This window comes from Electrophorus electricus, chromosome 6, assembly GCF_041902795.1.
Source record: "Electrophorus electricus isolate QZ-2024a chromosome 6, ASM4190279v1, whole genome shotgun sequence".
NCBI classification, from domain to species: domain Eukaryota; kingdom Metazoa; phylum Chordata; class Actinopteri; order Gymnotiformes; family Gymnotidae; genus Electrophorus; species Electrophorus electricus.
Genome location: NC_137502.1, coordinates 12,848,602 through 12,876,052, shown reverse-complemented (window position 1 = coordinate 12,876,052; position 27,451 = coordinate 12,848,602). Strand labels below are relative to the sequence as shown.

Sequence of the window (27,451 nt, the reverse complement as noted above, 5' to 3'; positions counted from 1 at the left end):
AGAGCTGTCTGCTTTCTGAGCTTCCATTGTAGTGGGCTTATACCAGTAGGTGTCTCCCACTTATGTTTTGACTAGCATGAATGAATGGAGCAGACTGCCCATGCTCAGAGCTCAGGACAGCGATGGCACATGGGCATGATGTAAGAGTTGTATTACTGGTTTGGCATACGGTAGTAGTGCGAAGAACAGCGGCTTGGCTGTGCAAGCAGTGAAGATCTGTACTAAACTACACAAGCCTGATACACATATACTGATGACTGATAAATGTGCGTTCTGGTCTCCATCTCTCTGTGTGTGTGTGCGTGCGCATGTGTGCGTGTGCGTGCGTGTGCGTGCGTGTGCGTGCGTGTGTGTGCGTGTGTGTGTGTGTGTGTGTGTGTGTGACAGAGTTCCAGATATAGTGGGAGGGTGCATAGCTTTGGAAAGCGGGACAATGCCATAAAGAGGAATCCAAATGTAGAGGTTGTGGTGCGTGGATGGCTCTTCAAGCAGGTGAGGATCTCCACATGTTCTTCCTCTTGTACACTGTGCATTGTACATTCACCACCTGCAACAAGAGTAAAATACCAGTGCAGACCTTCCAAAAAATACAGTTTCACATGTGTGGGTGTGAAATGTGGAAATTAATAGTTTTTATGGAAGCTTAGTGATGAATAGTTTCAGATTTAGAGCAGTAGTCATTTCAAATGTAGTGGGTTAGTTAAAATGCTGTGAGATCTAGAGATCTAGAGGGTGAACCATTTAACATCATTTGGGTTAATCATTTAGGTGATCCTTTTGCCCACAGTATTTGACATTAGATTTTCCACTACACTGATCAACTGCTCACACTGGTCAATGGTGAGGGGAAGTGGTAGTGTAAAATCACTACAGATATCATGGAAGGATCAATATTGTGAAGGATAAGTGGTTGTCTAAGAAAATGTTGTTTTGCTGTTTTGGTATTTTGGTGTACTGTTGCGTCCCGTCATTTTGACTTTACATGTCCTGGCTGATGCCTCTCCAGGAGAGTTCTAAGTTGTCATCATTTGTCAGTTGTCATCTCACAAACAGAGATAGTAGGGACTCTGGTATCATCCTTGTGTTTTTGTCAGGTTTACAGAATAGTCATTTCTTATCCTTAAATTCTTTTTTTTTTTCCATGAAAGTAAGCAGATTTAATCTATATGATGTATGACTTTAGTATATTGGCAGTAATTGATTTTATATATATATATATAATTTTTGAGCCCAGAAACAGTTGCTGGGTCCAGAATTCATGGTAATCTACACACCTACTGTACACACTAACAAAAAAATACACATATATCACATATACACATATGGCCCTTTAACTAAACTGACAGTAAATGTAGTGCCTGTACTAGTAGCAAGATGAGATTAGCCATGCCTCAGAGAGAGCTTGAACAGTCATACTTCTCTCCTGCTTAACTGAGTATTTGAATAGAATGCCTGTGTTTGTGTGTGTGTGTGTGTGTGTGTGTGTGTGTGTGTGTGTGATTTGGCTTCCAGGACAGCTCAGGCATGAGGCTCTGGAGGCGGAAGTGGTTCGTGCTGGCTGACTACTGCCTTTTTTACTACAAAGGTGAGTCATTTTAATCCCAGCATCATTCAGTAGGACACCTCTATTCTCAATTTTGTTGGCCAATTATCTCTATTGTTAGCACAAACCTCTACCTGGTAAAACCTCTATAGTGCTCCAGTGTTTCTGTTCTGCTGCTTTGTGTTCTGCTGTATTACCTGCTACTTACATGGTCTTATCTCCTTTGTGAGGCTTTTGTCAGCCAGGATGATATATTTATACAGTATTTCCCTCATGACTTCTCAGTTTCCTTTTCAGGTGTTCATTATAGTTCAGATTAAAATTCTCATTTGAACCTCACTTGATAACAAATTGCTGATTCCTCAGTTATCACTGAACATGTACATGTGTGTATGCACACATGTTCATCACTACAGTGCATAATCTATCCTCATTTGCCAGCCAGTCTTCTCTGCCAGGACCAGGCAGCTCCTTTAGATTAAAGTGTCGGGTACATGTGGGAGTAAATCTCCTTCAAATGACCTTGAATGCCTTGAAGACTTTTTTAACCCATGCATCCTAATCCATCTGTCCTTATCACTTATCACCGCACTACCACTACTCACTACCCCTACTGACCTCTGTCTCAGACACACAACCATACACTCATTCTCTGTCTCTCTCTTTCTCACACACATAGGCATACAGGAAGGTACTGACATACTGACAGCTACATCTTCTGCAACTAAGTAGTTAGTGGCTGCAGAAGAAGAGACACAGCGAGACATGGAGGGGAGGAGAGAGGGAGGGAGGGGGATAGAGAGGGCTTGTGGAGGGGGCCTGCTGTGTTTTCATTGCAGAGTGGCTGCAGCTGAACTCCCAGCTTCCTGTTTTCTACAGACAGCCGAGAGGAGAACGTCCTGGGGAGCATCCCTCTGCCCAGCTACACCATCTCTCCTGTGGGACCTGAGGACCACATCAGCCGCAAATATGCCTTCAGGGTAAGGTGTTAGCATGCACCTCAATGGTGGCCACTGGTGGGACAGTAATTATTTACCATGGTGTTAATAAGCATGCTTTTAAGTAGTGTTGGTTCCTGCCATTCTTTATTATTGAGTCCTAAGAGTTCGGCTGCTCTGGTTATGTCTTTGGAACTGCAGCAGGGTAAATCACACTGCCAGTATAAGCATTTGCACACTCATTGCTTGACATTGCTCCATCAATGACTACTTAGCCCTGCTTCTCATTGGATAGTGTCTGCTTCTTGTCTCCAAATGGTTTGCCTTTTGTGCTTCAGTGTGGATTTGCTGGTAATATTGTGTTTGCTTGGGGGCTCTACTGTGGGAATGTTTCTATGGCTTGCTCGCTAGTACGTGACTGAGGGTCTGCTTTTTTTGTTTTGTTTTTATGGACATGGATATACTATGGGCTGATCTGTCAGCAGACTGTAAGTGTAGCATTACCACTGTCCATGTGGTGTACTACCATACACTGTCCATGTATACGTGTATGTACTGTATATATGTTATCCAAATAGTTTCATCTGCCAGCAGCAGTGCAGTTTCTCGTGCTTTTCCTAGCAAGTCAGTGTGGTGTTGCACAGAGGCTATAGGAAGCAGGAAACACCCTACAATGGAAAGCTTGTTCTGTTCTCCTCTCTGCCCCTGTTTTCTATTGAGCTCTTCTCTCACTCCTCACTCCTCAGCCTTAGCTAAATCACAGGGAGTCCATTGAAAAGGGTATTTAAGGTCCTCACATTTGAGGCTATCCCCAATACATCTTGTCTAAGAGTCAGTAACAGGTCAGCTCCTTCATGTTTGTTTATTTCTTGCCTCAGATTTGTCTCACATTTGTTTGCCTTGATTCACTGTCTACTTATGTTAACCCACGGTGTAACCAGCAATTCTGCAGACACTGTAGTGAACATTAAAAGCCTTCATGATTCCACAAACACTTTCACTGCGCAGTGAGATGTTTGCCATAGGCTTAGAGTGTAGGGGAAATGTGTGTAGGCAAATCCCGCTGGATATTTAGTAGTGGACTGGATTGGATGGTCAAATGTGGGACTCTAATCTCTCCTAATCCCTTATCAAAGAGATATCTGATTGTGGTCCATTTTGCTTGATCTCGCAAAACCTGTTTGACATGCTGTGGGCAGAAAATATGGAGTTAGTTACAGATTACAGAAATTCAACAAAGACTGCATTTTAGCGTTTGGAATTTCATAATCAGTTTTGTAAATAGATGTCGGTAACTTCAAAAAATGCGCATACTGTTCTTAATTCTGCAGTGTTAATGGTGCAAATATAGATTACATTGACACACTAACAACATTTCCATTAAAAATTACTAGTTGTGCTGCCAAAGCACACAATTGGGACTTCAGGATTTTAACAGGAATCTACCACTACTGTAATGATTTAAGAAAGTTAAAGTAGGTGGCCCTGGGTGTCTTAGGGATTGCTCTAGGGAGCTGAGGGCACTTGGCCCAAACTAAAAATAACCTGAAAGTTACCCAATAGCAAGCCATCTATTTCCAAGTAGACTTCTGTAAGTTGCGAAAGCAAATTGCCAAAACTATACACAGAAAATAAAAGTCTGAAAAACCTGAACTTGATGAAAAACTTAACTCCCAAATTTGCAAAATTTCAGTTAAAGACAAGTTACAGATAACTGATAAAACTGACTGTAGTCTTGCGAATCATAAAATTATGGTGTTCACATAGGATACCTCTTGGCAACATTATCTCCATAACAGAATGACATGAGTAGATGTCAGCATGAAAATGTTAGAAGTTTTCCTCCCCTGGCTTTTCCTGTCCTCTGTCTAAGGATGTGTTGTGTTGTGTTGTGTTGGTGTTCATATGTGTTTGGTTCGGATTGCTCGTGTGCTACAGCTCCTGCTGTCCCCCCCTCTCATCACTGTGACGCCGGTGCTTTGGTTCTTACATTACCCTCGCATTTTCCCAGGGTTTGTACTTATAGCCTGTGGGTGGAGCTTGAATGGGGAGGTGGTGACCAAATCAGTCGTGCTCTGTTTGCTGAACTGTGTCTTCCTTTTGTTCTGATTGGTGGGCTGCCTGCCTGTGACGTGAGAGTGACAGCCCGGAGAACTGCGGAGACTGGGCCTCGCTACAGTAACTCTAGGTACCCCCCTGCCATTGCTAGTGTGGCTCCTCTCCAGTGTAACTGACTTTCAGAGTGTACCAAACACACTGCATCAGTCTACACAGCTTGCCATTTTGCCCACTGAATTTATGTTGGAATATGTAAGTGCTTTTCTTTGTCCATTTGTCTTTGAAGCAGTTTTTCTGTACGGTACAACACTGCAAATTCAAACTGATTTGTTTTGTTTGTGGAGGATTAAGGGCTAATCTGATAGGCTAATGGCAACCAGAGAGGGGGAAACAAGTTAGACTATTGTAAGGTCTATTGTTAGACCTTTAAGTTGTCTCTCTCTGTGTCTCTCTCCACCACTTATAAACACTTACCACCTACTTTATTAGAATCACTTACCTTGTAGCTACACTGGCCACCATGTTAGGTAACCCTAATTTAAAGGTACTTTTATTCTACATGTACATAATATAGTATATCTGTTGTCATGCACAATCTGTCACCTACCCATTATCCCATTCATCACTGGTCATTTTCTGAGCACTGTAAAATGTCTGAACAGGTATTATTGGACCATTCTCAACACAGCATTGATCCAGCTATAGTTGTGGTGTGCTTGTGGGTGGTGAGCTAGTATTAGTGTTTCAGAATTACTGTTCTGGTTCTGTGTTCAGAAAATGACCATTGTGTGTATGGTGTTTTTAATAGTTTAAGGATATATTATAGCTAATGTAGTCTGTTAGATATCAGTGTTAACAATGAAGAAATGAGAGGTGTAAGTTATTGGTGCGTGTGGGCTGGTCCTTCTGTAGGGCCGATGTAAATGAGCTCTACTCTACTTTGTATACTTTGTATGGCTCTGGTTGCTCTTTTTTGCTTTCTTTGCTTTCATGTTTTTAGTGATATTCAGCAATTGAAAATGTTTTGGAGCAGTGTGGTGTATTTTTTATATTTTCCTTAGCATGTTCATTTGGTATCTATGCTCACCATCTGGTGAAAGACGGGCAGTCCTCAGACTGACTAATCTGCATTTAGATTATTCATGACCTCTTCTTCTCCAGGCGGCATCAGCCATTTGTGCCATTTGATTTGCTAGATTTGTCATCTTTGTCATCTTGTTTTCCAGCACTGGTTTATAGGTGTCAATGAGTGTGTTAACATGCATTTAATAATATGTAAATAATATGATTTCTCCAGTAATCTGATTATTCAAGTGGACATGTAAACAGCATACTCTGATTTCTTAGATCAAAGTTTGGCCCAGAAATTAAGATTAAGAATTCCAACAAAGAGAGCTGGATTTTAGCTCAGTAATCTGATTTCTCAATGTGTGTATACCCTTACTCTGATTTCTCAGTCTGCGCATTCTCACAAATGTAACCAGAGCTGTCCCAGAAGCAGCTAGCAGAATTATATGCAGCACCCATGAAATGGCTATTAAACACTTCTGGGGAGACAATGTACATAGAGTAGGAAGTTTGAAGTTTACGTCACATCATTCTGTAAGATTACTGGTTGGTTACAAAGAAGAATCCGATTATTGCTCATGTAAACCCGGAGTAACTCATGTAAACCCGGAGTTTTCCCATAATATGATTACTCAAGTGTATGTAAATGTGTTGATCTAAAATCTGATTTTCTGCAGTAATCGGATTATTAAGTACATGTAAATGCACTCGGTTGTCCATTCCACTGTTGCCCTATTGGCTGGCACTTGTGTCGTCCAGTTGTCCCAAGGCAGCAGTGGCGCTGATTGTCTGTGCTAACTGGTGGCTGTGCTCTCTATTCACAGGCCAGTCATACAGGGATGCGCTCCTACATTTACAAACAGAGCTCTGTGATTGGCTCGCAGGCAGAACATAGTGGCATGAGGACATACTATTTCAGTGCAGACACACAGGACGACATGAACAGCTGGGTGAGGGCCATGAATCAGGCTGCACTTATGCAGAACTTCACAATGAAAAGGTTAGTACACACACACACACACACACACACACACACACACACACACACACACACACTTAAATACTTTATTTGGATTAACGTATAAAATACAATGCTCATAACATAATCCAAATACGTGTTCAAAGTAATTAGGCAATTCAGACTTGTGCCCTCAGTAAGTCATATCTTAAGGATACAAATAACAATGTCTTCTGCAGATACTCAAGCTGCCTTTAATAGATGTTGGCCTCACTTTTTCCTAATCCACAACACACACATTGCACTTCCCTACAGAAGCTATTCTCACTAATCACTGGGGCTCTCTACTATGTCAGCATGTGGCACAGTTGGTATAGCATGGTTTTAACACCAAAGTCATAGGTTCAATTCCCATACTGAAACTGATAAATATGTACGCTGCTCTAGATAATAGTATTTCCTAATGCTGAACATGTTATGTATTGCTTTTCAACGGCAGGAAAATGAAGCATGTATTTGGGGCGGAATTGTATTTGGGGCAGAATTATTCCTGTTCATTCTGCTTCCTATCTGTATTTGTATTCTACGCTCTGCTATGAGATATCTGGACAGAGGAGTGGTGGTGCTGTCCAACCCCAGTACTCATAGTGAGAAGCGTCTGATGGTTGCAGTGAAAGATTTATCAGTTATGAACATTTTTGAATTATGAACTTGATAAACTTAAAATTTTGTCTTTTTTTCTAATTCTTGGTTCTGAGACACCTGGTCCTGCATTTTGTGCCCCTAATTCATAAACCAGCAACACTTAATATCCCTTAATTTTTGTGGTGAAAATATGTATTCTTCATTAAGTGTGTTGTACAAGTATGATATGTACTTAGTTTCTGAGAGAATGCTTTCGTTGATTTTCTTGTTTGTTCTTTTTTCTGTGAGAGGTCAAGTTGTCAAGGCTGTTGTGTACAAGGCTAGATATATCCCACCTCCCTCTGATTGATTTATTTATTTTTGCCACTCTTGCATCTCAGTATGCCACAGATGCTGCAGCCTTCAGCCGCACATATTCATTATTAATGCATCAAAATGCAAATGGTTGGAGATTCTCTCTCCTGCAGTTTTAGTCTGATGCCTGAGTGTGTGGGGCCACCTGAGGTGCTTGGTTTTAGTTATAGCAGTTTCCTTGCCTATGAGTCTAGGTGAGACTCTCATCTAGTTTTCATCTTCCATGTAGCCAAATGTAGATCTCTTTTTCCCTCATGTGACTAGCATGAGGCTTGATTTCCAATATCAATAAACATACAAAAAGATCCTTACATTTTTTGAAGAACTTAATGACCAGTCTCCAAGAAACACTGCATTTTAAGGCACAACAACCCAAGAATTGAACCCTAAAAGAGTCCTCAGTTAGCTGCTTCTGAGGCACAATAACCCTGTAACAGCTAGAATCTCCTTACCATCAGAGATACAAAGCAGAGACAGAGCCTATCTAAGTACAGGCTCAGTGACCACAGTGTAGCTGTAGAAAAGGGCAGACACAGACAGACCTGGCTGCCAAAAGAGGAAAGAATATGTGATCATTGCATGACAGGTGAGGCTGAGACATAGATGCAGTTTCTTTGAAAACATATGTGACAATTTCACATTAAAATTACAAAACATAATCCCATATTTCAGTAATATGACCCAACATGAAAATTACATTAAAAAATTGTGACTTCGAAGGGACTTCCCGACCCAACCTCTTGCGTCACACCTGGACGCAGAGCCTGTTTTGCCTAATTCCTGCTTTGCCTAATTACAAATGACAAATTCATGAGTCTTTTAAAAAGGTCCTTATTATTGTAATATAGTATGTTTCAAAGACTGACATTACAAAATAACTGCACCACTCCCATCAGTTCATTTCCTGCTCACATTTAAATTAATACTGCAAGGAAATCCATAATTGCATTTTTGCATAATTGCAAAGGTAGAGTTTTCAAAAAGTATAGCGTCACGCAATTAACGAATCTCTCCAGTGCAATGTCTGTATTCTCATACCATGAGCCCCTTAATCAATGAAGCCCTTTCTGTCTGTTCAGCTGATGTGCAAAGTCAGAAATGCGGATGGATGCATGTCGGCATGCATGTGCTATGCGTCATAAAGCTACCATAGAAAGGCCAGTGAATGAGGGATTCGTGTTTCTTCACTTTCTCATGATGTGGAATTCTTTCATGGCATGTACTACCCCACTCGGGTAGTCTCGCAAACAGGTCGGACAGGTTAAGGTTATTTTTGCATTTTGACAGTTTTTTGGAGCAGAGCACACATTGGCCCTTGCTGCAAAATATGTAGCGTGATGTCATCGCCTGAGAGAGAGTCAGTGACAACCTCCCCTCTCCTAATTCCTACTTCCCACACAAAGACGTGGACGCACACACACCTTTGGCAATATTGTACTTTGTACATTCATGCCAATAATGGCATCTTGACTCGACTTGACTTAATTAAGCCTTTCAATTTGAAGGCCCCAGAACAGGTCTAATCCTAATTCTGATTTCAACTTGTTTGTCTTGATGTCCACATTGTATTGTTCAGAATATAACAGCGTGTATAAAAATATCAGAAGTGGAATGCTGTACAGATATATCACTTAAATGCCACATGAATTAGCAGAGCAGTAAACCAAACCTCTTCTAAATTTTCTGTACAGAGTCTCGGAAGAGTTGGATTGTGCACACTGCTTGGATGCATGTGAGAAACATCACACTGTTCCCGAGATCAACCGCATCAACAGCTGCATGCTTCCTCTAGCAGAAGGTCCTCACACTGATGAGGTACACCTGCCAAAGCTTAGAGAGGAAGGAAGTTCCCTCCCCGAAATGGAACTGGCCAGAGGGAAGTCACCTGGACTCAGAGCACTGGAGGTGGAGGTATTATCACCAGAAGCACCACCACCTACCCAGGCCCCCTCCCGAGTCCCTTCTAGGTCTGCAGCGACCCTGCCTGCTTCTTTTCGTAATGGAGTGGTGCTGGAGCAGAACGGGGTGGGCATCTACCAGAGGGGCCCCACCCCTCAGACTAACTCACCCACAAAAGCTCAACGGAGGACCACACTTGAACAGGTGGAGAACTGGGTCAAAGTGCAGAAAGGAGATCACAGAGGGTGAGTCCAACCACAGGTATACATGTTTATAAAGATCAACGAGCCACTCTGCATGCTTGTTCGTTTCTTTACCCACAATTAACACACTGTAAAAATGACATGGTAAAAATAACTTCATCCACTGGTGGTGTGTAACAGCACTTCAGAGGTCAGCCTTCAAATTTTTCTTTGTAAAAGTGACACTGACACAGAAATAATTAAGACCTGCTTCAATGCTAGTGCACTCCCCAATGAAGGAACCCTCCGACGGCAAACTTCACCAGCGCATCCCATGGTTGAAGTAGCCCTCCAAGCCCAGCCCAGTGCTCTCACAAGTCTGCCAACCGTCAACCACCAGCTACCCAGTGACTACAAATACGCACAGGACCGTCTCAGCCACTTGTGGGCAGTCCAAGGCCAGCCTTCCCAATCGACCTCACGAGATGCCACTGTCTGGCAGCTGTATGAGTGGCAGCAGAGGCAGCAGTACCGGCATGCCAGTCCGACTGCCCCCATTTACGTCCCAGCTCCGGACTACTCCACTGCCGTGTCCTCGGCCAGGACCAACCCAGATGTGGCCCGCTCAGTCTCTGTGCCCCCCGCCCCTGCAGACCTCCCTCCACCTGGCCCTTCAGGGCCCAGGCTGCTATCCCCACGGAGGCCCCACACACCAGCTGAGCGTGTGACTGTCAGGCCCCTGGAGGACAGGCCTGCAATGGAAGTGCCACTGTCCATATCTCCCCGCCAAATACGTTGCCAAAAGGTACCAAACTACAGAGTAAAGCAGATTCACTTCAAGGGGTGAAGTTTTAAAATGCCATGATGGTTCTGTTCTGTGCACTGAAACAATGAGCAGACCCACCCAGCCCCAGGCTGAGATCAAACATGTCATCTTTAGTTGAATCAATAGCACATTTTATTAAGGAAACATTGTTATAAGCCATCATATCATTGTCTTCTAACAACTTCTAAGTACTGTGGCACAATATGTAGCTAACTTTACTTTGGGTGTGTTTATCCAGTTGCATTTAGTATCTGTTTCTGTTTGTGGTTTTAAAGTCTGCCACAATAGAAAGACGCTCCGTGCCCCCATCGGGCTACATCACTCACACCTTCAGTGCTCCTAGCCTCCATGGAAAAACGGTAAGATCCACAGAACTCTTACTTTTCCCAGGAGTGATGGATTATTATGAAATAAATGAGCCTTGACAAATAGAATAGCAGGTTAACCTGCATGGTCAAGAAGGTGAGGCAGTTTCTTAGTGGAGTCAATTCTCCACTGACCCCAATCTGTCAGAGCTGTGGGTGGGCAAGCAGTAATCGGAACACCTGTTTCTCTGCCCCCGGCCTGTGCCTGCACCATTAGCCAGAGGAGCTTACCCTCCTGCTCATCCAGCTCCGAAGGCACCAGGCCATGATGGCGGGGGTGCGCAGCCAGACCCTGGCCCATCTACGGCAGCTGTCCCACGTGCAGGTCAGGCCTTGGCGCATCTGCTACAGGCCACGCCCATCCCCACTGCCCAACACACTGTGTGGCTGCCATAGCTGTGTTGCATAGTGCTGTAGATTGTCGTGGCATAACAAGTGAATGGCTGCCTCTGGTCCTGCAACCATGGATTGCTGTTGTCAGCCCGACACCCAGCTTGTTGTTGGCTTACTGCGTCAGTTGAAGGCCGGTTTCTCATTCCAGAGCTTCATAGCTGTCCACTGTTATTTGTGTCTGCATGAAAGAGGTATAGACTTGAAATTACCATTTAAAACTGACTTTTAACAGATGCTGTTAAAAGCAATTTTATTAAATGTCAAATTTTAACCTGTAGCTTATGGGAAGTAAGTATAATGGTGTTAGAAGCCTTATAAAAACAGTCATCCTCACTATCAGTCTCTGTTCTTAACACAGCTAGAATGTTCTGCATATGTAGCATGTAATCTGTATATAATTACAATGCACATAAATGATCATGCTAACAAGATGCATCAGTCATTGCGTTGATGAGTCTTTGATGGCAGAACCGCTGGCTACTCATCCTGCAACTGTCTGTGTTTACCTCTCCCCATGATGCAGTCTGGCCTTGCCTTCCACACTGAAGTAATGCAAAATGTAGATGCAGAGACACGCTACATGATTCAAAGCATGTTTGGTCAGGGCAAACCCTTATCTTTCTGTTTGTTAGAGCAGGGGTACCAGGCATCAGCATTGATAAGCTTACTGTTTCTCCTTATTTACCTTATTGGCTAATGGCAAAGCCCTACAGAAGTTTAATTGGGAATGGTGTAGCAGTATTAACCCAGTGGCCTTCCACGACCAGACTTTGGCACCATCCAGGATAGAGAAATCAGAGAAGTGAATTAATCTGTTTCTTCTGACACCTCTCAATTGTGACATAAACACAAAGGGTTTCACAGAGAGCTATTTGAGACTGAATTTATAAAGCAATGCATTCAATGGGACTGGATGTTGCTCTACAGTTATATTTTCAGGCAGTGAAACGTAGACATTAAGTATGTTATTGTGTTTTGTATGTCTTCTCCTGAAGGCTGATGACACCTATGTCCAGCTGAAGAAGGACCTGGACTATCTGGACCTGAAGGTGGGGCTTAGTGAAATGTCTCCTCTGCGCTTCCCAAGCACACTCACACTGCTCTGGGAATTGTCTCAGTGCACGGTCATCAAGCCAAATAATTAAAAACTTCCTTATTCATTAGTCAAACATCCTTATTCGTTAGTTGATCATTGAACTCGAAGAGTGGTGCTGAAATTGTTAACACAACAGTGGTGCCTCTGAAGCAGTCTTGATGTTTTTCTTCATTTAACGCAGATGAAAAGCGTAGAGCCGTTGATCCTTATGGTGCACGGTGTGTTACAGACCTGCAGTGCTGGCGCTTTGGCACCACTGTGGAACGTAAGCACTGCCGGCCTCCAGGGCATCACCATCCCCTCACTGCTTAACAATGTGAGGTGTGCCCAGCGCTTTGTGTTGGCTTGAGCCTTTTGATACACCTGCACTGCTGACCCCACCCCCCTCCACCCCCAGACATATGCGATTGTTACTTTGTGATTGGTTGGATGATTGATTGGCACGTAGATGATAAAGAGGAGGCCACATGCATGTATAAGGCATAAAGTGTGGTTACCAGCGTCCCTCCTGCTCTGTCTGGTCTGTTGGCTTTACTCCTCATTTCTTCCCTCTCCCTCTTTTTCTTGTCCTCTGCTGTTTTCATTTGAAGGAGTAAACCCAAGTAATATACCAACAGTAAAACAGTTGAAAAAGCAGCATGTTATGCAGTGTCCATCCTTTGTTTATTGTGGCTTAGGCTCATTAGAATATCCATGCAGTATTTGTCTGGGGGATAGGCTTATTTTACTCTGTGCATTTTGTTATTTTTGTGTGAAGTTATTTTGTTAGCATGTTTTGATACCTGGGTTTCAAAGAGTAAATGCAGTTCATACCTATGTTCATTTGAAAAACCTTTGTGATTCTTTCTTCATGGTGATATTTGGTAATGCGAATATCTGTGTTGGGCTGTTTAGCAATATCTGAATTGTGCTTTATTTCAAACATTGGGGACCCAAGAGAGAATTTTGTTTTTTTTGGGGCTCTCCTATAGATGACTGGGAGTGAAACTCTGAAAGGACGGCCAGCCAAACCAGTGAAGGTGGCAGAGAGTGATGTGGATGTGAGTATGGAGTATGAAACAGTGCTCCAGGAGTGCTTTTATATGCTTTATTTCATGGATTTTTAAAGAATTTAGATCTCTTTTTACTAACAGTCCTCTAAGATTAACTGGTTGATGTGGACTTTGAGACATTTTGGGCCATTATCTGTGTCCACTTTTATTCACTATGTTAGAATAAGCAGTGTTTTCTGTGTGCTTTTGACTTTAAAAGAGCAGATTTTTCTTCATGCAAGTTGCTCATTTCACTGTGGCTCAAACAACATTTAATTCCCAGTGTTTCATTTCCAAGGTGGCATATTTTTATCAGCTGGGAATATCTAATGGAAATAAAGAATGCTAACACAAAGAGAATAAGTCATTGAATTATTTAACAGAAAAGTTTCTTAGAATATGTGGATATAGAGAATTTGTTTTCCAATTTATCATCAACATCTCAATTCATAACACTTAAATGGTTTAATAATAATAAGAATTTTCTAATGTTCTCCAGAATGTTCTAGTAAAGGGAACTGCTGCAGCTTTTATTCTGTTAAATACCATCAATATATGTACGGATAATTATATTGTATGTTGTAATTATTTTGAAATCATAGTCCTTTTTTATTTGAAATATTATGATTCTGAATGATTCGGATATTGAAATTGTAGGCCTTTTGTTTTGTGTAGAGAAATAATATAATATATATTATTATATATATAATAAGAAGAAAGAATATAAATACATTATAAGCAATGTGTGACTAGAAAGCGCAGAACCCCCCACTTTTCTGATAAACATTACTTTCTTTTAGAAAGGTCTTGTAATGTCTTTAAATGTATTCTGGTGCAATTGTATTGCCTTAATCCAAAAATAAGAAAATGCATGGAAGAGCCATTCCTTTATTTATAATGAAGTCCTTGGTCCTCTCTTGTTGGTCTAGGGAGATAAGGCAGGCCGTTTGCCAACATCAGTCTCTGTCACCCTCTGCAGGTAAAACTGAGTCGTCTATGTGAACAGGACAAAATACTGCAGGAACTTGGTCTCAGACTCAGCACACTAAAGGAGGATAAGGTAGTGTATATTTACAGTACCATCTTAGACCTTAAATAGACAGTGTTCAACAGTTTAGTGATATTTAGAGGACAAATGTTCAGAGGAATCAAAATTAGCTGTACATAGTAGAATAAAAGAACAAAACATGCATATTGAATGAAATTTCCATATAGGCTGAAACTGAAAGATAAGAATACATGAACAAAAACATTTGTTTTGTGTAATAAGATAATTTTAATTTGTTAAAACATTTCTTTCTTTCTTTCTTTCTTTCTTTCTTTCTTTCTTTCTTTCTTTCTTTCTCTCGCTCTCTTTCCGCTTCTCTCCCTTCTCTTGACTGCAGGATAAGTTGGAGTCGGTGTTGGATGTTTCCCACCAGCAGATGGAACAGTACCAGGAGCAGCCGACCCATGCCGAGAAGATTGCCTACCAGCAGCGGCTCCTCCAGGAGGACCTGGTGCACATCCGTGCTGACATATCCCGAGTGGCCACGGTGAGTGTGAGCACTGGGGTGTGCAGCACAGACCTGAGTTTGCTGACGCATGTCATGGCCCATCTGCTCTGGGCTTGGGCTCGCTTTATTGGGTAAATTAATAAATTGGGTAACTGGTTACAGTAATGCTATTGGAAAAGAGCTTTTTTGTGCACTTCTGCCTTTGTGTGCTATGCTCTCATCTGTGGGAATTGTGCCTGTTGTGACAGGAAATGTACTTGTTTATGTGTGTTGTGCAGGAGATGCAGAGAGCATGGGAGGAGTATGGCAGGCTGGAGCAATCTGTGGAACAGCTGAGGGAGGCACTGCAAATCCAGATGAATATCTGTACAGTGCCTCAGGTCTCTCTCACTCACTCACTCACTCACTCACTCACTTACTCTCATTAAAGCATGCCAGCAATTGTGATCACACCTGATACTGGATACAGGAAGTTCTAATATATTGTGTGGTCATGTGTGGTTATGGTTGTGTGTGTGTTTGTGTGTGTTTGTGTGTGTGTGTGTGTGTGTCTGTGGGTGGGTGTGTTTAGGAGAAAACTCAGTTGAAGAGGGAGCTCTGGAGGATTGAAGATGTGATGGCTGGCCTTAGCTCCACCAAAGATACCTTTAAAATCACAGTGGACTCAGTGCAGAACCCAGGTAAGGGAACTAGTTTGCTGCTGTTTTACATAACTATCAATTCTATTAAGCCAATAAATGTTTGCCTGTGTGTGTGTTTTTGCAGAGAGGAAACTTGTGCCTTCAGTTAAAGAGTTGTCAGTGCCTTCAAGGTGTGTGACCACAGCAGACATACAGAGCCCCCAGCATAGTCTCATTTCTAGCCCTGTGCCATTGCCCTCTGAAAACTCTGCCCAGCTGCCCCAGCATGTGCCAACGTGGGTATGTACAGTGGACACTGTCACCTATTGCAATCATACCATCTGATAATCTACTGAAGCTCATTTGGTGACTCAAAGAGACTAAGCAATCTAAAAAAAACATTCATACTTCAGCATTTGTATTATTTGTTGAATTTTGGAAATGTGCATTCACAATTTATAGGAAGAAGACTCCGCCCCACCAAGACCTCCTTTGCCCCTTCTCTATGATGAGGATACACCCCCTGCAGTTCCACCCCTCCCTAAAGAGACATCTGTCATCAGGCATATGTCTGTGCGCGGTCTCAAGAGGCAGTCGGATGAGAGGAAGCGAGACAGAGAGAGTGGCTATGTTAATGGAGACTGCAGGGTCAGTAGAACTGAGTCTTCCACACACAAAAAAGGGCAGTTAATTTTACTCATCATACTACATACAACATTAATTTTGCTCATCATACAGGGCAGTGGCTTATGCGGTTATGGTACTTGACTTGTAATTGGAAGGTTGCTGGTTCAAGCCCTTCCATTGTTGGGACCCTAAGCAACACCCTTAACCCTCAATTGCTCAAGTTGTACTCAGTCATAATTGTACGTTGCTTTGGATAAAAGCATCAGCTAAATGCAAATGTACTACAATGAATCCACATCCTATTAAACTTTATAGTTTAAATGGGCACAATAAAGATTTTCATTGATGCATGTGTGTATGTGTGTCTGTGTCTGTGTGCACACATGCAGGCAGAGTTACGCTCTTACTTAAGTGAACCAGAGCTACGGGGGATCAGGTCCATGCTGGAGCAATTAGAGGGAGGCTCCCCCACACTCCCAAACAGAGGTGCTTTTCCCATCTATGTTCAGTCCAGTGTCCTGGTTTGTCATTAATTCAGTAAAATGTTCAACATTTCAGACAGGAGTCTTTGGGCGGTCAAAACCTCCATAAGCATTGCACTTTTTCATGTTTCTCAAAGTGACTTTTCCAGAAAGATAATGAGAGCTCTAGTGGAAGTGATACCATTTACAATTTTTTTTCCATATTAAACAAATATTTAAGGTCCTGATTTTTCCATTTACAGTGAAGTGCAGAAAGCACCACAGTGCTGTATTATGAAAAATGCTGTTACACCCTGGCCGGTATCCAGCCAACATTTACACAGCGCACACAACACAAACGTCAATCACAGCACTCAGCCACTCTGCCAGTCCACATCACCCACATTATTGAATCATCACCATCACCTGGTCCTCATTCGTTTGCACTACTGTTTAAACCACATGTGTCTGATTTTAGTGCTTCGCATTGCATGTACCTAACATTCCAGAGACTGTGCAAACTTGATTCTCAGCTTCTGTCTTTGAAGCTGTTTTCCTTTTGTGCAGTCTGCATTCTGCAAATAAACATTTTGAGTTTTGCACTTGCGTTTCGCTCCTACTTGCCAAAATGTCGCAAATGCATTCATCCGCAACATTGCTGATGCCTCTCCTCCGAGCTTTTGAAGCATGTTTGGATGGTATCATGTCTGCTGCTCTCTGTATAAGGGACTCTCAGCTGAGTATGTTAACTTTTCTCCAAAGCTTTTAGGAAGAGTTATATCATATCATGATAGTGTTGACTGTGAAGAGTCTCTTTCTGCACTGCAGGTGTATTGGTACCCTCATTCAGTCTGAACCAGCCAAGCGTTTCCTATAACAGCACTCTGAGAGAAGACTCAGCAACAATGGTGAGCGAACAGACTCTGCTGGAGGATGGACACAGTGCCTGCAGATGCTCTAGTCCTCCTGTTGAACAGAAGTGTAGCTCATATCTGCTGTGTAGAACTAAGGATGAGCTCAGTCTCTGCTTTACCCTCTGCCCCTACCACAGGAAAGACTAAAGAGTGCCTCAGAGCAGCTGTACTCTGGGGAGCCTGGGCAGCCCCACCATCGTGGCAGGATGAGTGTGGAGGAGCAACTGGACAGGATGAAGAGACACCAGAGGGCGCTGGTGCGCGAGCGCAAGCGCAACCTAAGTCATGCTGAGCGGCAGTCATCTGTCCCTCGGGGTTCCTCCCGTGCCGTCTCCTCCAACCTGGGACCAGTACGTTACCCACTCCCCCACAGACACAGGAGCCCTTGCTGTGCCCCTCCCTCATAGAGCCTGAGATTCAGAACGCTAACATGCTAACACACGTCTCCTCACGAGATTAACAAATGGCGCTGGTACCTCTGCACTTTTAACATGTTGTGGGTGGAACTGGGCCATGCTGCGAGTACAGGGATTGACTGGAAAGGCTGCTTGTCTGCTGTGTTGCTGTGAGTGGGGACACAGATGAGCAATAAGAGGTGTCAGGTGTCTGCACGCAACCTCTGGACCACTGACTTGTGAATGTACACAATTGTGAATAAGACATAATCTGCTATGGTAACTCTCTCTCCCACAGTAGTTTTAAAATAGATTTTTTTTAAGGTACATTTTCTCTAATGTTCATTGACAGTTATTTATAAAATCATCTTAATATATTTTGACACGTTTTTAAGCATATATTTTGTACAGATTTAATATGGTCAGAGAAATTCTATCCTTCTGCTTCATGAAGTAGAGTAAATGTTATTTAGTAATTGTTGGTGATCAACTGGGAACAAAGATAGTTTTCGTATGTGAAATCATTCTTGTGCATAATTTCCCCATAGCTGACAAAATCAGCAAAGTGCCTCCTCTTTCCCTGATATGCCTGACCTTTACTCTGTTCATTTAGTCATGCTGCTTTTTAGATTAGGGGCCAGATGCACCAAATTTGGTACCTGTTACAATTGTCGTTATGTGCAATATCAGTAACATGATTGGAACCATGTACAGATTTCTAGTCACAAGCTCTCGCACACACCTTGTACCAGTGAACAATTTTTGCACATGCTAAATCTTTTAGTGAATCATGATGGTCTATTGCCTATTTGATCACAACTAACTCCACTGCTGCAGCTTGCATTTACTACTTGCCACATTGATTTCCTCCTGATGATGTCTTTGTGATCCACAGTTTTAATGTGGTTGTCTTTGGTAAAAGGAGTCTAATTGGTAAATGTCCTTTTATCAAGCATAAGAATGTTACTTCCATGGTCTGTTTAAAAGATACTGCAAAGATATACTGCATAAGTAATATAGCTCACCTTTATTTTATTGACAGATTGTTTCGGTTGGGTTAGAATATAGCAGCTAGACTAGTAATTATGCTATATGGTACTTATGGTAACACTTGCATGATGAAGTCCTGGCATATAAAAGTTGTAAAAATATTTCTGTTAGTTACACACAGTCTTTATTGAAGACTGATTGAAGTACCATGTGATCAGCCAGGCAATACTGATCAAAATTTGATCTGTTGCTGTTCTTTCACATGGACCCACACTACTCACCCTTTATGGGTCAGACTGCGGACCATGGTCGCTGATAATCCGATAGATGATTGTGTTTGTGACTTGCTGTATTCTCCACTCGGTACTATGTTGACCTTCATCATGAGTGCTAAATATAATCTTAAATCTAGTATATATATTTCAATCAACATTTAACTTATAACAAAAGAAACACCAGTGGAGTTTCTAATAATTTTTCCATTGTACACCAAAGTCATGGGTGTTCTGCTCTAATGTGCTTGAACACACAATCTTATTCCACCTTCGCTCTGTTAACCTCCTTACTGCTAATAGCCAGTCATTAAGCAGTGAGATCACTGTAACCTATACTGGGATTTACAATAATATTCTTCATTATGCCATTAACAGCTGTAACACGCGCAGCCATTTACCAGATAGCCTAGTTTTGAACTGAAAAGCAGCAGACTTCATGCCCTCTAGGTTAGTTTTCAGATCCTCACCTTAAACCTATAGGCTGTTATTCACCTGTACAATTTAGCTCAAAACTAGGCATAAATTCTGGCTGCGAAACTGTTCCATAGGGACTTAAACTGATTTTAGGCACTTGCCATAGGGATTACCACTAGAGCAATTACAACTCAGAAACTCCTTAGTCACTTTATTTTCTAATGTAGAGCTTTGCACTATAGATATTAATAAAATTTAAACTTTAAAACTAACTTGAACTTGTCATTGCTATAGAAGTACTAAGAGTGTCTGAACTGTTCTGTTAAGACGCAAGTACATTGTCTATATGTACAGAAGCTCAGTTATGCTGTTGTTTGTTTTAGAAGCATGTGAGTGGGTTAATGAGCAAGCAAATAATTCCTTGCATGTCTGCCACAAACGCAGTCAAATGAGCTTGTAGCAAAATCTTATAAAGACACACACTCCCCAGTTTTGAGTGTTCCATAATGTGCATGGATAAAACTGTACAATTTGCTGGGAATTACTGACTTGAAATATACATGTCTGTCTATTACATTTTGGCATCTCTTAAGCAAGCATGACATGGTGTGGTGATGGGTTTTCCACTAATTAAATTCCACAATGTGTACTGGTTATGAAGATTCCATACTGGGTAATATGTGGGTAATAACTGGGACTTGTCTTCAGTCTCTAATTCATGTGAGTATTCTGACTGTCCTTAGAAGTTCCATATGAATAACACTGGATAAGGCAGTTGCTAGCCTGTGGTCCATATTATGTTACCACTAATGTCTAAATGCCTATTGCATAAAAAGTCCTCAAACATATGATACAGCACACCACTTAAATCACATAAATAGTGTAAATCCCCTCCACTTAAAACGTGACATTTTTGTCTTGATGCAAGATAATTGTATTGTATTGCTTTTATACTTTATACCTTAAATAATTATTCTCTATACAATTTGGAATTTGTTTCAAACTGATATTGGTACCGCTATTGCCTATATTAGTAAAGATAAGTTCTAATGTATAGACTGATGCCCTCTGCTGTATGTTGTTTGTCATAGCTGAGATGGGAGGAGGGCTTTGATTTACAGCTTTTGGAGAGCCCTCTGCAGTGGGAGGAACTTCACATAGCTGAGAGTCGAGGCAGGGAGGAGCAGACCCCAAACACTGAATCATGGCAGATACCTTTATCAGATGAATGGCTCACAGTTATGGCCAAACCTCTGCAAGTGCAAGACCTGGAACCTGTGGACTTTGACGTGGACATTGGTCAAGAAGTATATTTTAGTTTTCTTAATATCCTGTATATTTGCATATTTACAATCATAAATTAATATTTTCTGGAAAGGGGGAAGGGAAGGAATAATGGGTAAAGTCTACTTGCTCTTAGCAGTTGGGTTGTCATAATCCCATAGAGAAAAGCCTCATAAGTATGGCTACTTCAAAAAAAATTAAAAATTTAATCTAATGCTTAATGTTTGTAGTGTCAACAGCCATAACAGGCATTTAATAATGATAGTATTCTTCCATAAGACTTCATTGAATCTTCCTTAGCGATATGTAGAGCACTTACGTTGATTTACTTGGATCTGTTTCCTCTAGCTTTCCATTCCTAAGAAGCTACCCATCCCAAAGCGCATACAGGAGCCTCTCAGTCAGGAGCAGAAGCAGGCCCACAGCCGCAGCATGAATAAGATCAAGAGCCTTTTGGCTAAGTCAAGTGCCCTTGCTCCTGTCATGCTCCCAATCGCTTCAGAGCAGCTGGACTTCTCAGAGCTGGACCATGTTCTTCAGCAGCAGGAACAGATCATGGGCATGCCTCACATTCAAGCCTTGGAGATCTCCCTCGGGAGCAGGCAGGTTGAAGGTGAGCCAAGGTGTGTCTCAGTTCAGAGAGGAAATATGGAGCTTGCCATCATAACTCAGAAACAGCCAAGGTGTAAAATGAAAGGTGAAACATGCAGGTCAAGTATCAGTGCCTGAAAGTTAAAACGTTTTTTTTTTTTTTGGTCCTTCAGACTCCTTAGCCATATTGCATATTGCTTCTCTGATTACTTTTTTTTGTCATTTGTTTACATTTTACATATTTTATTTAATAATTATTAGATCCTCATACATTTAGCCACAAGCATAGGTATCATTAATCAATTCACCTTATTTTGATTCTAATTCAGCAGCCTTATCTCCTGAAGTTGAGATATCTGTAGAAACTGTATATTAACTGCATTTGTTAGTTAATTAAACTTATTCTGATTTTGATTTCTGTTCTTCCTTTTAGCACAAGCTGCATTTAAAGGCTCATATATGAAGACTGGACATAGTGTTTAATTAATAATTGTACAGGATATAGTATAGAATTGCTGATGTTTGATCATCTATGATTTTTCATGTACACTAGGTTTATAGATATATCTGAAGTTGCCAATTAGTTTATTACTGACTAGTTTAAATGTATTTTTAATATTTTAAAATTTAATTAATACATAATGATGCACTTTAAATTGCTGTGCTTGTATTTTGGCATGCTTTTGCACTTGTGTGCTGTATTTTATAGACTGAAAAAAGATTTACAATTTGCTAAAGCAATTACTCTCTTGGGAGTAAATTAATAGAGTAGGGTTCCCCTTTGCCTTCAGTCCTTGAAATGCTGCCATATAATTTCAGAATAGTGGGAGTAGGATAGTGGAGATATCCTGGTATCAGTGGAAGACATTCATTCCTTGAGGGATTCATGTAGAAATCTACTGTGCTACGCATCATCCAATTTGTTTGAGTGACATCTACATCTGGAAATAGGAGAGGCTATGCAGAGTTTTTTACTGGTGTCCTGGTGTTCATGGCCACACACGAAAGTGTTCAATCAGTGTGTGTGGAACAATGATCACCTTGGAATCATGAGATAAATGTTTGCACCTGCACCTACTTCACAGCTCCCAGTCCTGTAAAATGGCTTCATAATTCTCATACAAGTATACAAGTGTGCGGACCAGTCATCAGACCTAATGACTCCCACAGGAATTACCCCCACCCACCTTCAGAACTCAATGGTTTACCTGCTATACATTCAAGATATGTATATTTGTTTCTTTGTACACTACCCATAGATACAAGTGGGTTATAAAATGCAGCTTTGGTTGAATTTTGCTTACTTTTTGATTTGCTATTTTTATGAACACTGACCCTGCTTTTTTAAAAATAAATTTGAGTGCCTTGACATTATCACATTTGTCTGTCACCAATAAATGCCTATGCATTAAAAACATATATATTTGTGTATTTTCTGTGCTCAAAATGATTCCTTAAATATTTTAAATACTATATATTTTTCTTCCAATTCAAAGCAAAAACAGCTTTTGTGTTCATGTCAATAGCTCATTTTACCTATCATTACCGAGCTGTTTTTTCAGCAATTTTTTATGAACTTCTTTCTATAGCCCTTGACTTCCAGGATCTTTGGATCACCCTCAACTGGTGGCATCATTACAGACCTGTTATTTATATATTTCAACATGGCATGCCCAGTTGTATAAATCAAAATCTCTTTTTTGTTCTTTTTATTGATATTGAGCAAAGTATTTGCATACATGTAATACTGCAAATTTCTATACAACACCACAGACCACAATTATTTTTGTCTACATACATGATAAGAAATGGGGAAAGTCTTGCTACCCATCAAGCTCCAAATTGCTTGGCACAGGAAAAAAAATTAATTTTGAATTCATGCCTTCAGTTTTGTGGGGTTTTTTTGAGGGGGTTATCCTGTAAATGAGAACCATTACAGGGTTTTTTTGAGTGAGCAATACAAAAATCTGAAGACATTCAAGCAATTTCTTCTTGTTTTATGATGCCTTGACAAATGACATTTTTAAAGTCTTTTTCTTGTCCTCCTTTGAGTGTGTGTCAGACTGTTCCTCTTTTTCAACCTCTGTATTGGCTGAATGTGACTTTTCTTGCTCCTGCTGTTGCTCATGTGTCTTCTCAGAGTTCTTGTCTGGGCTTCCTGGCCTTTCAAACTCAACAGTGCTCTGACTCTCAGATTGGGGATCAGGCTGTAAGAAAGACAAATTACAAACTATAACAAATTACACCAAGCAATTTCAGGCAAGTTATTTTCTGTCCTGTGGCTGCAACAAAATGTCCATCCATTTACTCCAAAGCTCCAAACATCTCTCACCCACATGATCTTTGAGTTGAAGACATGCTTATGAAATTTTTAAAATCAGGTAGACTTTCTCTTCCAAAGATAAATTTCTAGTGACAGGCTGACTTGACAGACTCTTACCTCACTGAATCCCAAGCCACAGTGTCTTCTGTTCCGGCCAGAGAGCTTTCCATCTAAACCTTGCTGGTACTGGTGCTCTAGCTCAGAGTTTATTTTCTGATCTTCTGCACCTGGTGTGACAGATACACACTGTGAAAGCACTGCTTACTATATTACTAAGAAGCATCTCAGCATAGTGATTTTTAGAATTAATCACATAAGGGACTGGCAATCTTTCATTCATTCCAATTCACTGTCTTTGGTGGCATTTTGTGTACACAGAAGTACATACACTACATGCCCAAAAGTATGCAGAGATCCCTCCTAATTATTGAGTTGTAGTGTTCATTTTACCCATTGCTAACAGGTGTATAAAAATCAATCATATAGCCATGCACCTCCACAGACAAACACTGGTAGCAGAATGTCTCATATTGTCATAGGTTTTCACCTTTGCCACAAGTCAGTTCCTGAAATCTCTGCCCTGGTCAATGGAAAACTCAATTGTCAAAAGGAATCATCTAGGACCAACAGCAGCTCAACTACAAAGTGGTAAAACATGCAGAATCACAGCAGGGCTGCTGAGTGCTTTAGGTCATAGTGCATAAAAATCACCATCCTCTTTTGCATTACTCACTAGAAGTTCAAACTGTCTATGGAAGCAACATCAGCTCAGGAACCATGTTTTGGGAGCTTCAGGCTGCCCAGAAGTTTAAGATCACTATGAAAGATGACGTGCATTGGCTGAAATGGTGCAAAGCATAGTGCTACTAGATTATGGAGCAGTCCAAATGTGTTCTCTGGAATGATAAATCACACTACATTATCTGGAGGTCTGACAGATCTGTGTTTACCAGGATGATACCTTTCCTGTTATGCATTGTGCCAGCAATAAAGTTTAGTGGCAAAGGGATGTATTATGTATATTATGTATGCAATTTGTACTTCTAGGCATCAGCAATGATTCCTGTATTTCTACAGTATTCTAGATCATTAGTATATTGGACTCTAACCTACTCTACTGGCTAGGATGTATTCTATAGGTAAATGACAAAGCACTTTTGTATGTCGCTCTGGATAAGAGCATCTGCTAAATGCCGCAAATGTAAATATAAATAATGGTCTGCTTTTCAGGGTTTGGGCTATGCCCCTTAGTTGCAGTAAAGGGTAATGTTAATAGTACAGCATGCAAAGCCATTGTAGCCAACTGTATGCTGTTGCTTTGTGGCAACAGTTTTGAGAAGGTGTAGAAGAAACCCAGTGGCCTGCACAGACCCTTGACCTCAACCCCAATTGGATGAATTTGAACATCAACTGCAAGCTAGGCCTTCTCATTCAACATCAGTGCCTGACTGTAAAATGTTCCTTTGACTGAATGGGCATTAAAGTCCAACAAACATACTGCAAAATATTGTGAAATGCCTTCCCACAAGAGTGAAGTCTATTATGACTACATTAACAGGGCCAACTCCATATTATTGCCAATGGATTTGGAATAGGATATCCAAGAAGCTCAAATATTTGTGATGATCAGGTATCCAGAGAGTTCTGGCTATATAGTATACTTCATAGTACTAATTAGATAATCCTGTTTGTAAGCACTGTAAACAAGACGTCCTAGATTTCCCATGTTGTCTTAGTGTGGTCTGAATTAAATCCACAATGTTCATAAAGTATCAACATTACACATGAATGCCAAGTAAATGCAGTGTGGGAGCAATTCAAATATGTCTTTCAATGCGGCTGTGTTGTGTTTACTAACCAGTGCGAAACTTGGATGTTGATTTGTGGTCTCCAATAACAAGACGCCCAGTGTGCTCTTTCTAGTAAATCCAAAAAGACACATTTTAACAGCTTTCGACAAAACCAGTATCTTAATTATCTTTTTTCCCCCCCCAAGTGTTAGCAAAGCGGGTATTCTTCCGATCTTTTTACTGAAGTTCTGTGTTACCTTTCCGGCTCCCATAAGCCTCAAAAACTTCTGTTTCCTTTCGTCCGTCCCTAAATCTGCTGATTCCCATTGTGTGGATCCTGACTGTGAAAGATTAAATGTGATGTTAAGTGTAATTTTGCTTGCTAGCTCTCTCTCTCATACATATAAACTAGCTAGCTGTCTACCTAATTTAATTCAAGCTCTAACGCTAACTATGGCCCTTTAAATACCAATGTAAGATACTACACAGCAGCTAGCTACATCTTAGTAAGGAGCTAGCTAGCTGCTAGCATGGACAATTACACAGTCGTCAAGTAGGTTAACTCAGGCTTCAATCTGGATAACATGTTTAGCCAGCCAATCTATCGTGCAATTCTTCCTGAATTGTTCGGTTCATTTTAATTGGCTCACGTTAGTTAAGTAATTAACTGTTGTGACGATAACTCGCGGCAAAACCAGTTCATGAATCTAATGCTAACCTATTTAGCTAACAAGCTAGCTACTTGGCTAATTAGACAGATACTGTTATATAGCGTTAGCTATCTAACTATATAGATATGAGCAAATCTGATGTCAAAACAATGTAGCTAGTGTTAACATGCAAGACAAACAATGCCAAATAGTTAACTATGACAGCTAAGCAGTTAGCTAGCTAGCTAGCCAATCTGCAATATTTTCGTAGCTAGCCAGTCTCGATAAATCGCTGATATAAGGAGGCTGTCTTGGGTAGCTAGCTAGCTAACAACAGCTAGCAGTGTTAGCTAGCTTGAATGGCTGGCCACTTTGGTAGACTACAATAGTTACGTTATATGACCATTTATACACAAGTATCTAACATACTTCACTTGGAGATGCCGGTCGTTTTGTCCCCTGACACCGTTCATCTGAAGAACTCATTTTACATCACCAAGAACTCTCACGACCAGACAAACATACCAGTCCCCTCGGACAAACGCTTGCATGGGTCGCTTCTGTAGTAAACCTGGTCACATTGAGCTAGTAGTAAAACGTCACAGAACGTTGCAGCCAAAACGGCGGGTGAACTCAAACATGAAATAAGTGTCTAAATCATTACTGCACCTACAAATTTAGGATGAAATTACGTGACCACTACACGGGAAACGCAACTTGTTCAATAAAAATAATTTTGAACACAACACAAGAGGCCTAGGAGAGCCTGTACAACAAATATGCCGCACAATTATTGCGGTTCATCTGAGATTATACATTTATTGTAGGCCATGGAGCAGGGAACACTTACGTCAGCACTTACAGGCGACAAACATTTTGTTGTAGGAGTCCATGTGGGCCGGCACATTTTTATCTCTAATCCGCCCATTTGCAAGGGTATCACACCAGGTCCAGTCTGCCATAATTCATCTCAGTTCACTTTAGACTGTGTTATCCTGACACAAAGGCTGGGGTCGACTGACTGCACATATTGGCAGTCCAAATCAATTATGCTTTCAGAATACAAGCAGATGCTGGTGATTGGTTTTTACTTGCATTTGGATAGCTTGGATTCACAAGTGGAAGTACAAACCCCTGCACAGATTTTGAGTCACACCTCATTCTTTATTGGTTTTGCAAGGTGAAAGTAAAATAATGGACATCCCTATACTCTTTTAAAGCTGCACATTTCATTTAGTGTAAAGATGATGTCCACTAAAGAATGG

General features: G+C 41.2%; 2 protein-coding genes across 18 annotated transcripts in view; one reads left to right on the top strand and one right to left on the bottom strand.

Moving 5' to 3' along the window:
• plekha7a (pleckstrin homology domain containing, family A member 7a) overlaps positions 1-22,842 on the top strand; it is a 75,747-nt gene extending 52,905 nt beyond the window's left edge. For 6 of the 16 annotated variants that reach the window (XM_081715531.1, XM_081715541.1, XM_081715540.1 and 3 more), the window contains 23 exons: positions 388-492; positions 1,513-1,585; positions 2,423-2,523; positions 6,432-6,607; positions 9,256-9,708; positions 9,928-10,450; positions 10,747-10,830; positions 11,054-11,161; positions 12,225-12,278; positions 12,507-12,590; positions 13,297-13,365; positions 14,336-14,416; positions 14,742-14,891; positions 15,131-15,232; positions 15,424-15,532; positions 15,618-15,772; positions 15,935-16,120; positions 16,489-16,585; positions 17,389-17,468; positions 17,612-17,824; positions 20,640-20,855; positions 21,181-21,445; positions 21,857-22,842. In XM_081715531.1, coding sequence (XP_081571657.1) covers positions 388-492; positions 1,513-1,585; positions 2,423-2,523; positions 6,432-6,607; positions 9,256-9,708; positions 9,928-10,450; positions 10,747-10,830; positions 11,054-11,161; positions 12,225-12,278; positions 12,507-12,590; positions 13,297-13,365; positions 14,336-14,416; positions 14,742-14,891; positions 15,131-15,232; positions 15,424-15,532; positions 15,618-15,772; positions 15,935-16,120; positions 16,489-16,585; positions 17,389-17,468; positions 17,612-17,824; positions 20,640-20,855; positions 21,181-21,445; positions 21,857-21,906 — 3,534 coding nt within the window. In that variant the 3' untranslated portion in view covers positions 21,907-22,842. The other 10 variants (XM_081715533.1, XM_081715532.1, XM_081715537.1 and 7 more) reach the window with 10 other exon arrangements.
• Positions 22,843-23,115: 273 nt separating this feature from the next.
• Positions 23,116-26,777, bottom strand: c6h11orf58 (chromosome 6 C11orf58 homolog). 2 transcript variants are annotated; one of them, XM_027008763.3, is made up of 5 exons: positions 26,616-26,775; positions 25,794-25,877; positions 25,605-25,665; positions 23,864-23,973; positions 23,116-23,630 (listed from the first exon to the last, which is right to left on the bottom strand). In XM_027008763.3, the coding sequence occupies exons 1-5, from the start codon at positions 26,670-26,672 to the stop codon at positions 23,421-23,423; spliced, it is 522 nt and encodes a 173-aa protein (XP_026864564.1). In that variant the 5' UTR covers positions 26,673-26,775; the 3' UTR covers positions 23,116-23,420. The 2 variants fall into 2 exon arrangements, with proteins under 2 accessions (XP_026864564.1, XP_081571673.1); XM_081715547.1 differs by lacking the exon at positions 25,794-25,877 and having other exon boundaries at positions 26,616-26,777.
• Between the last annotated feature and the right edge of the window lie 674 nt (positions 26,778-27,451).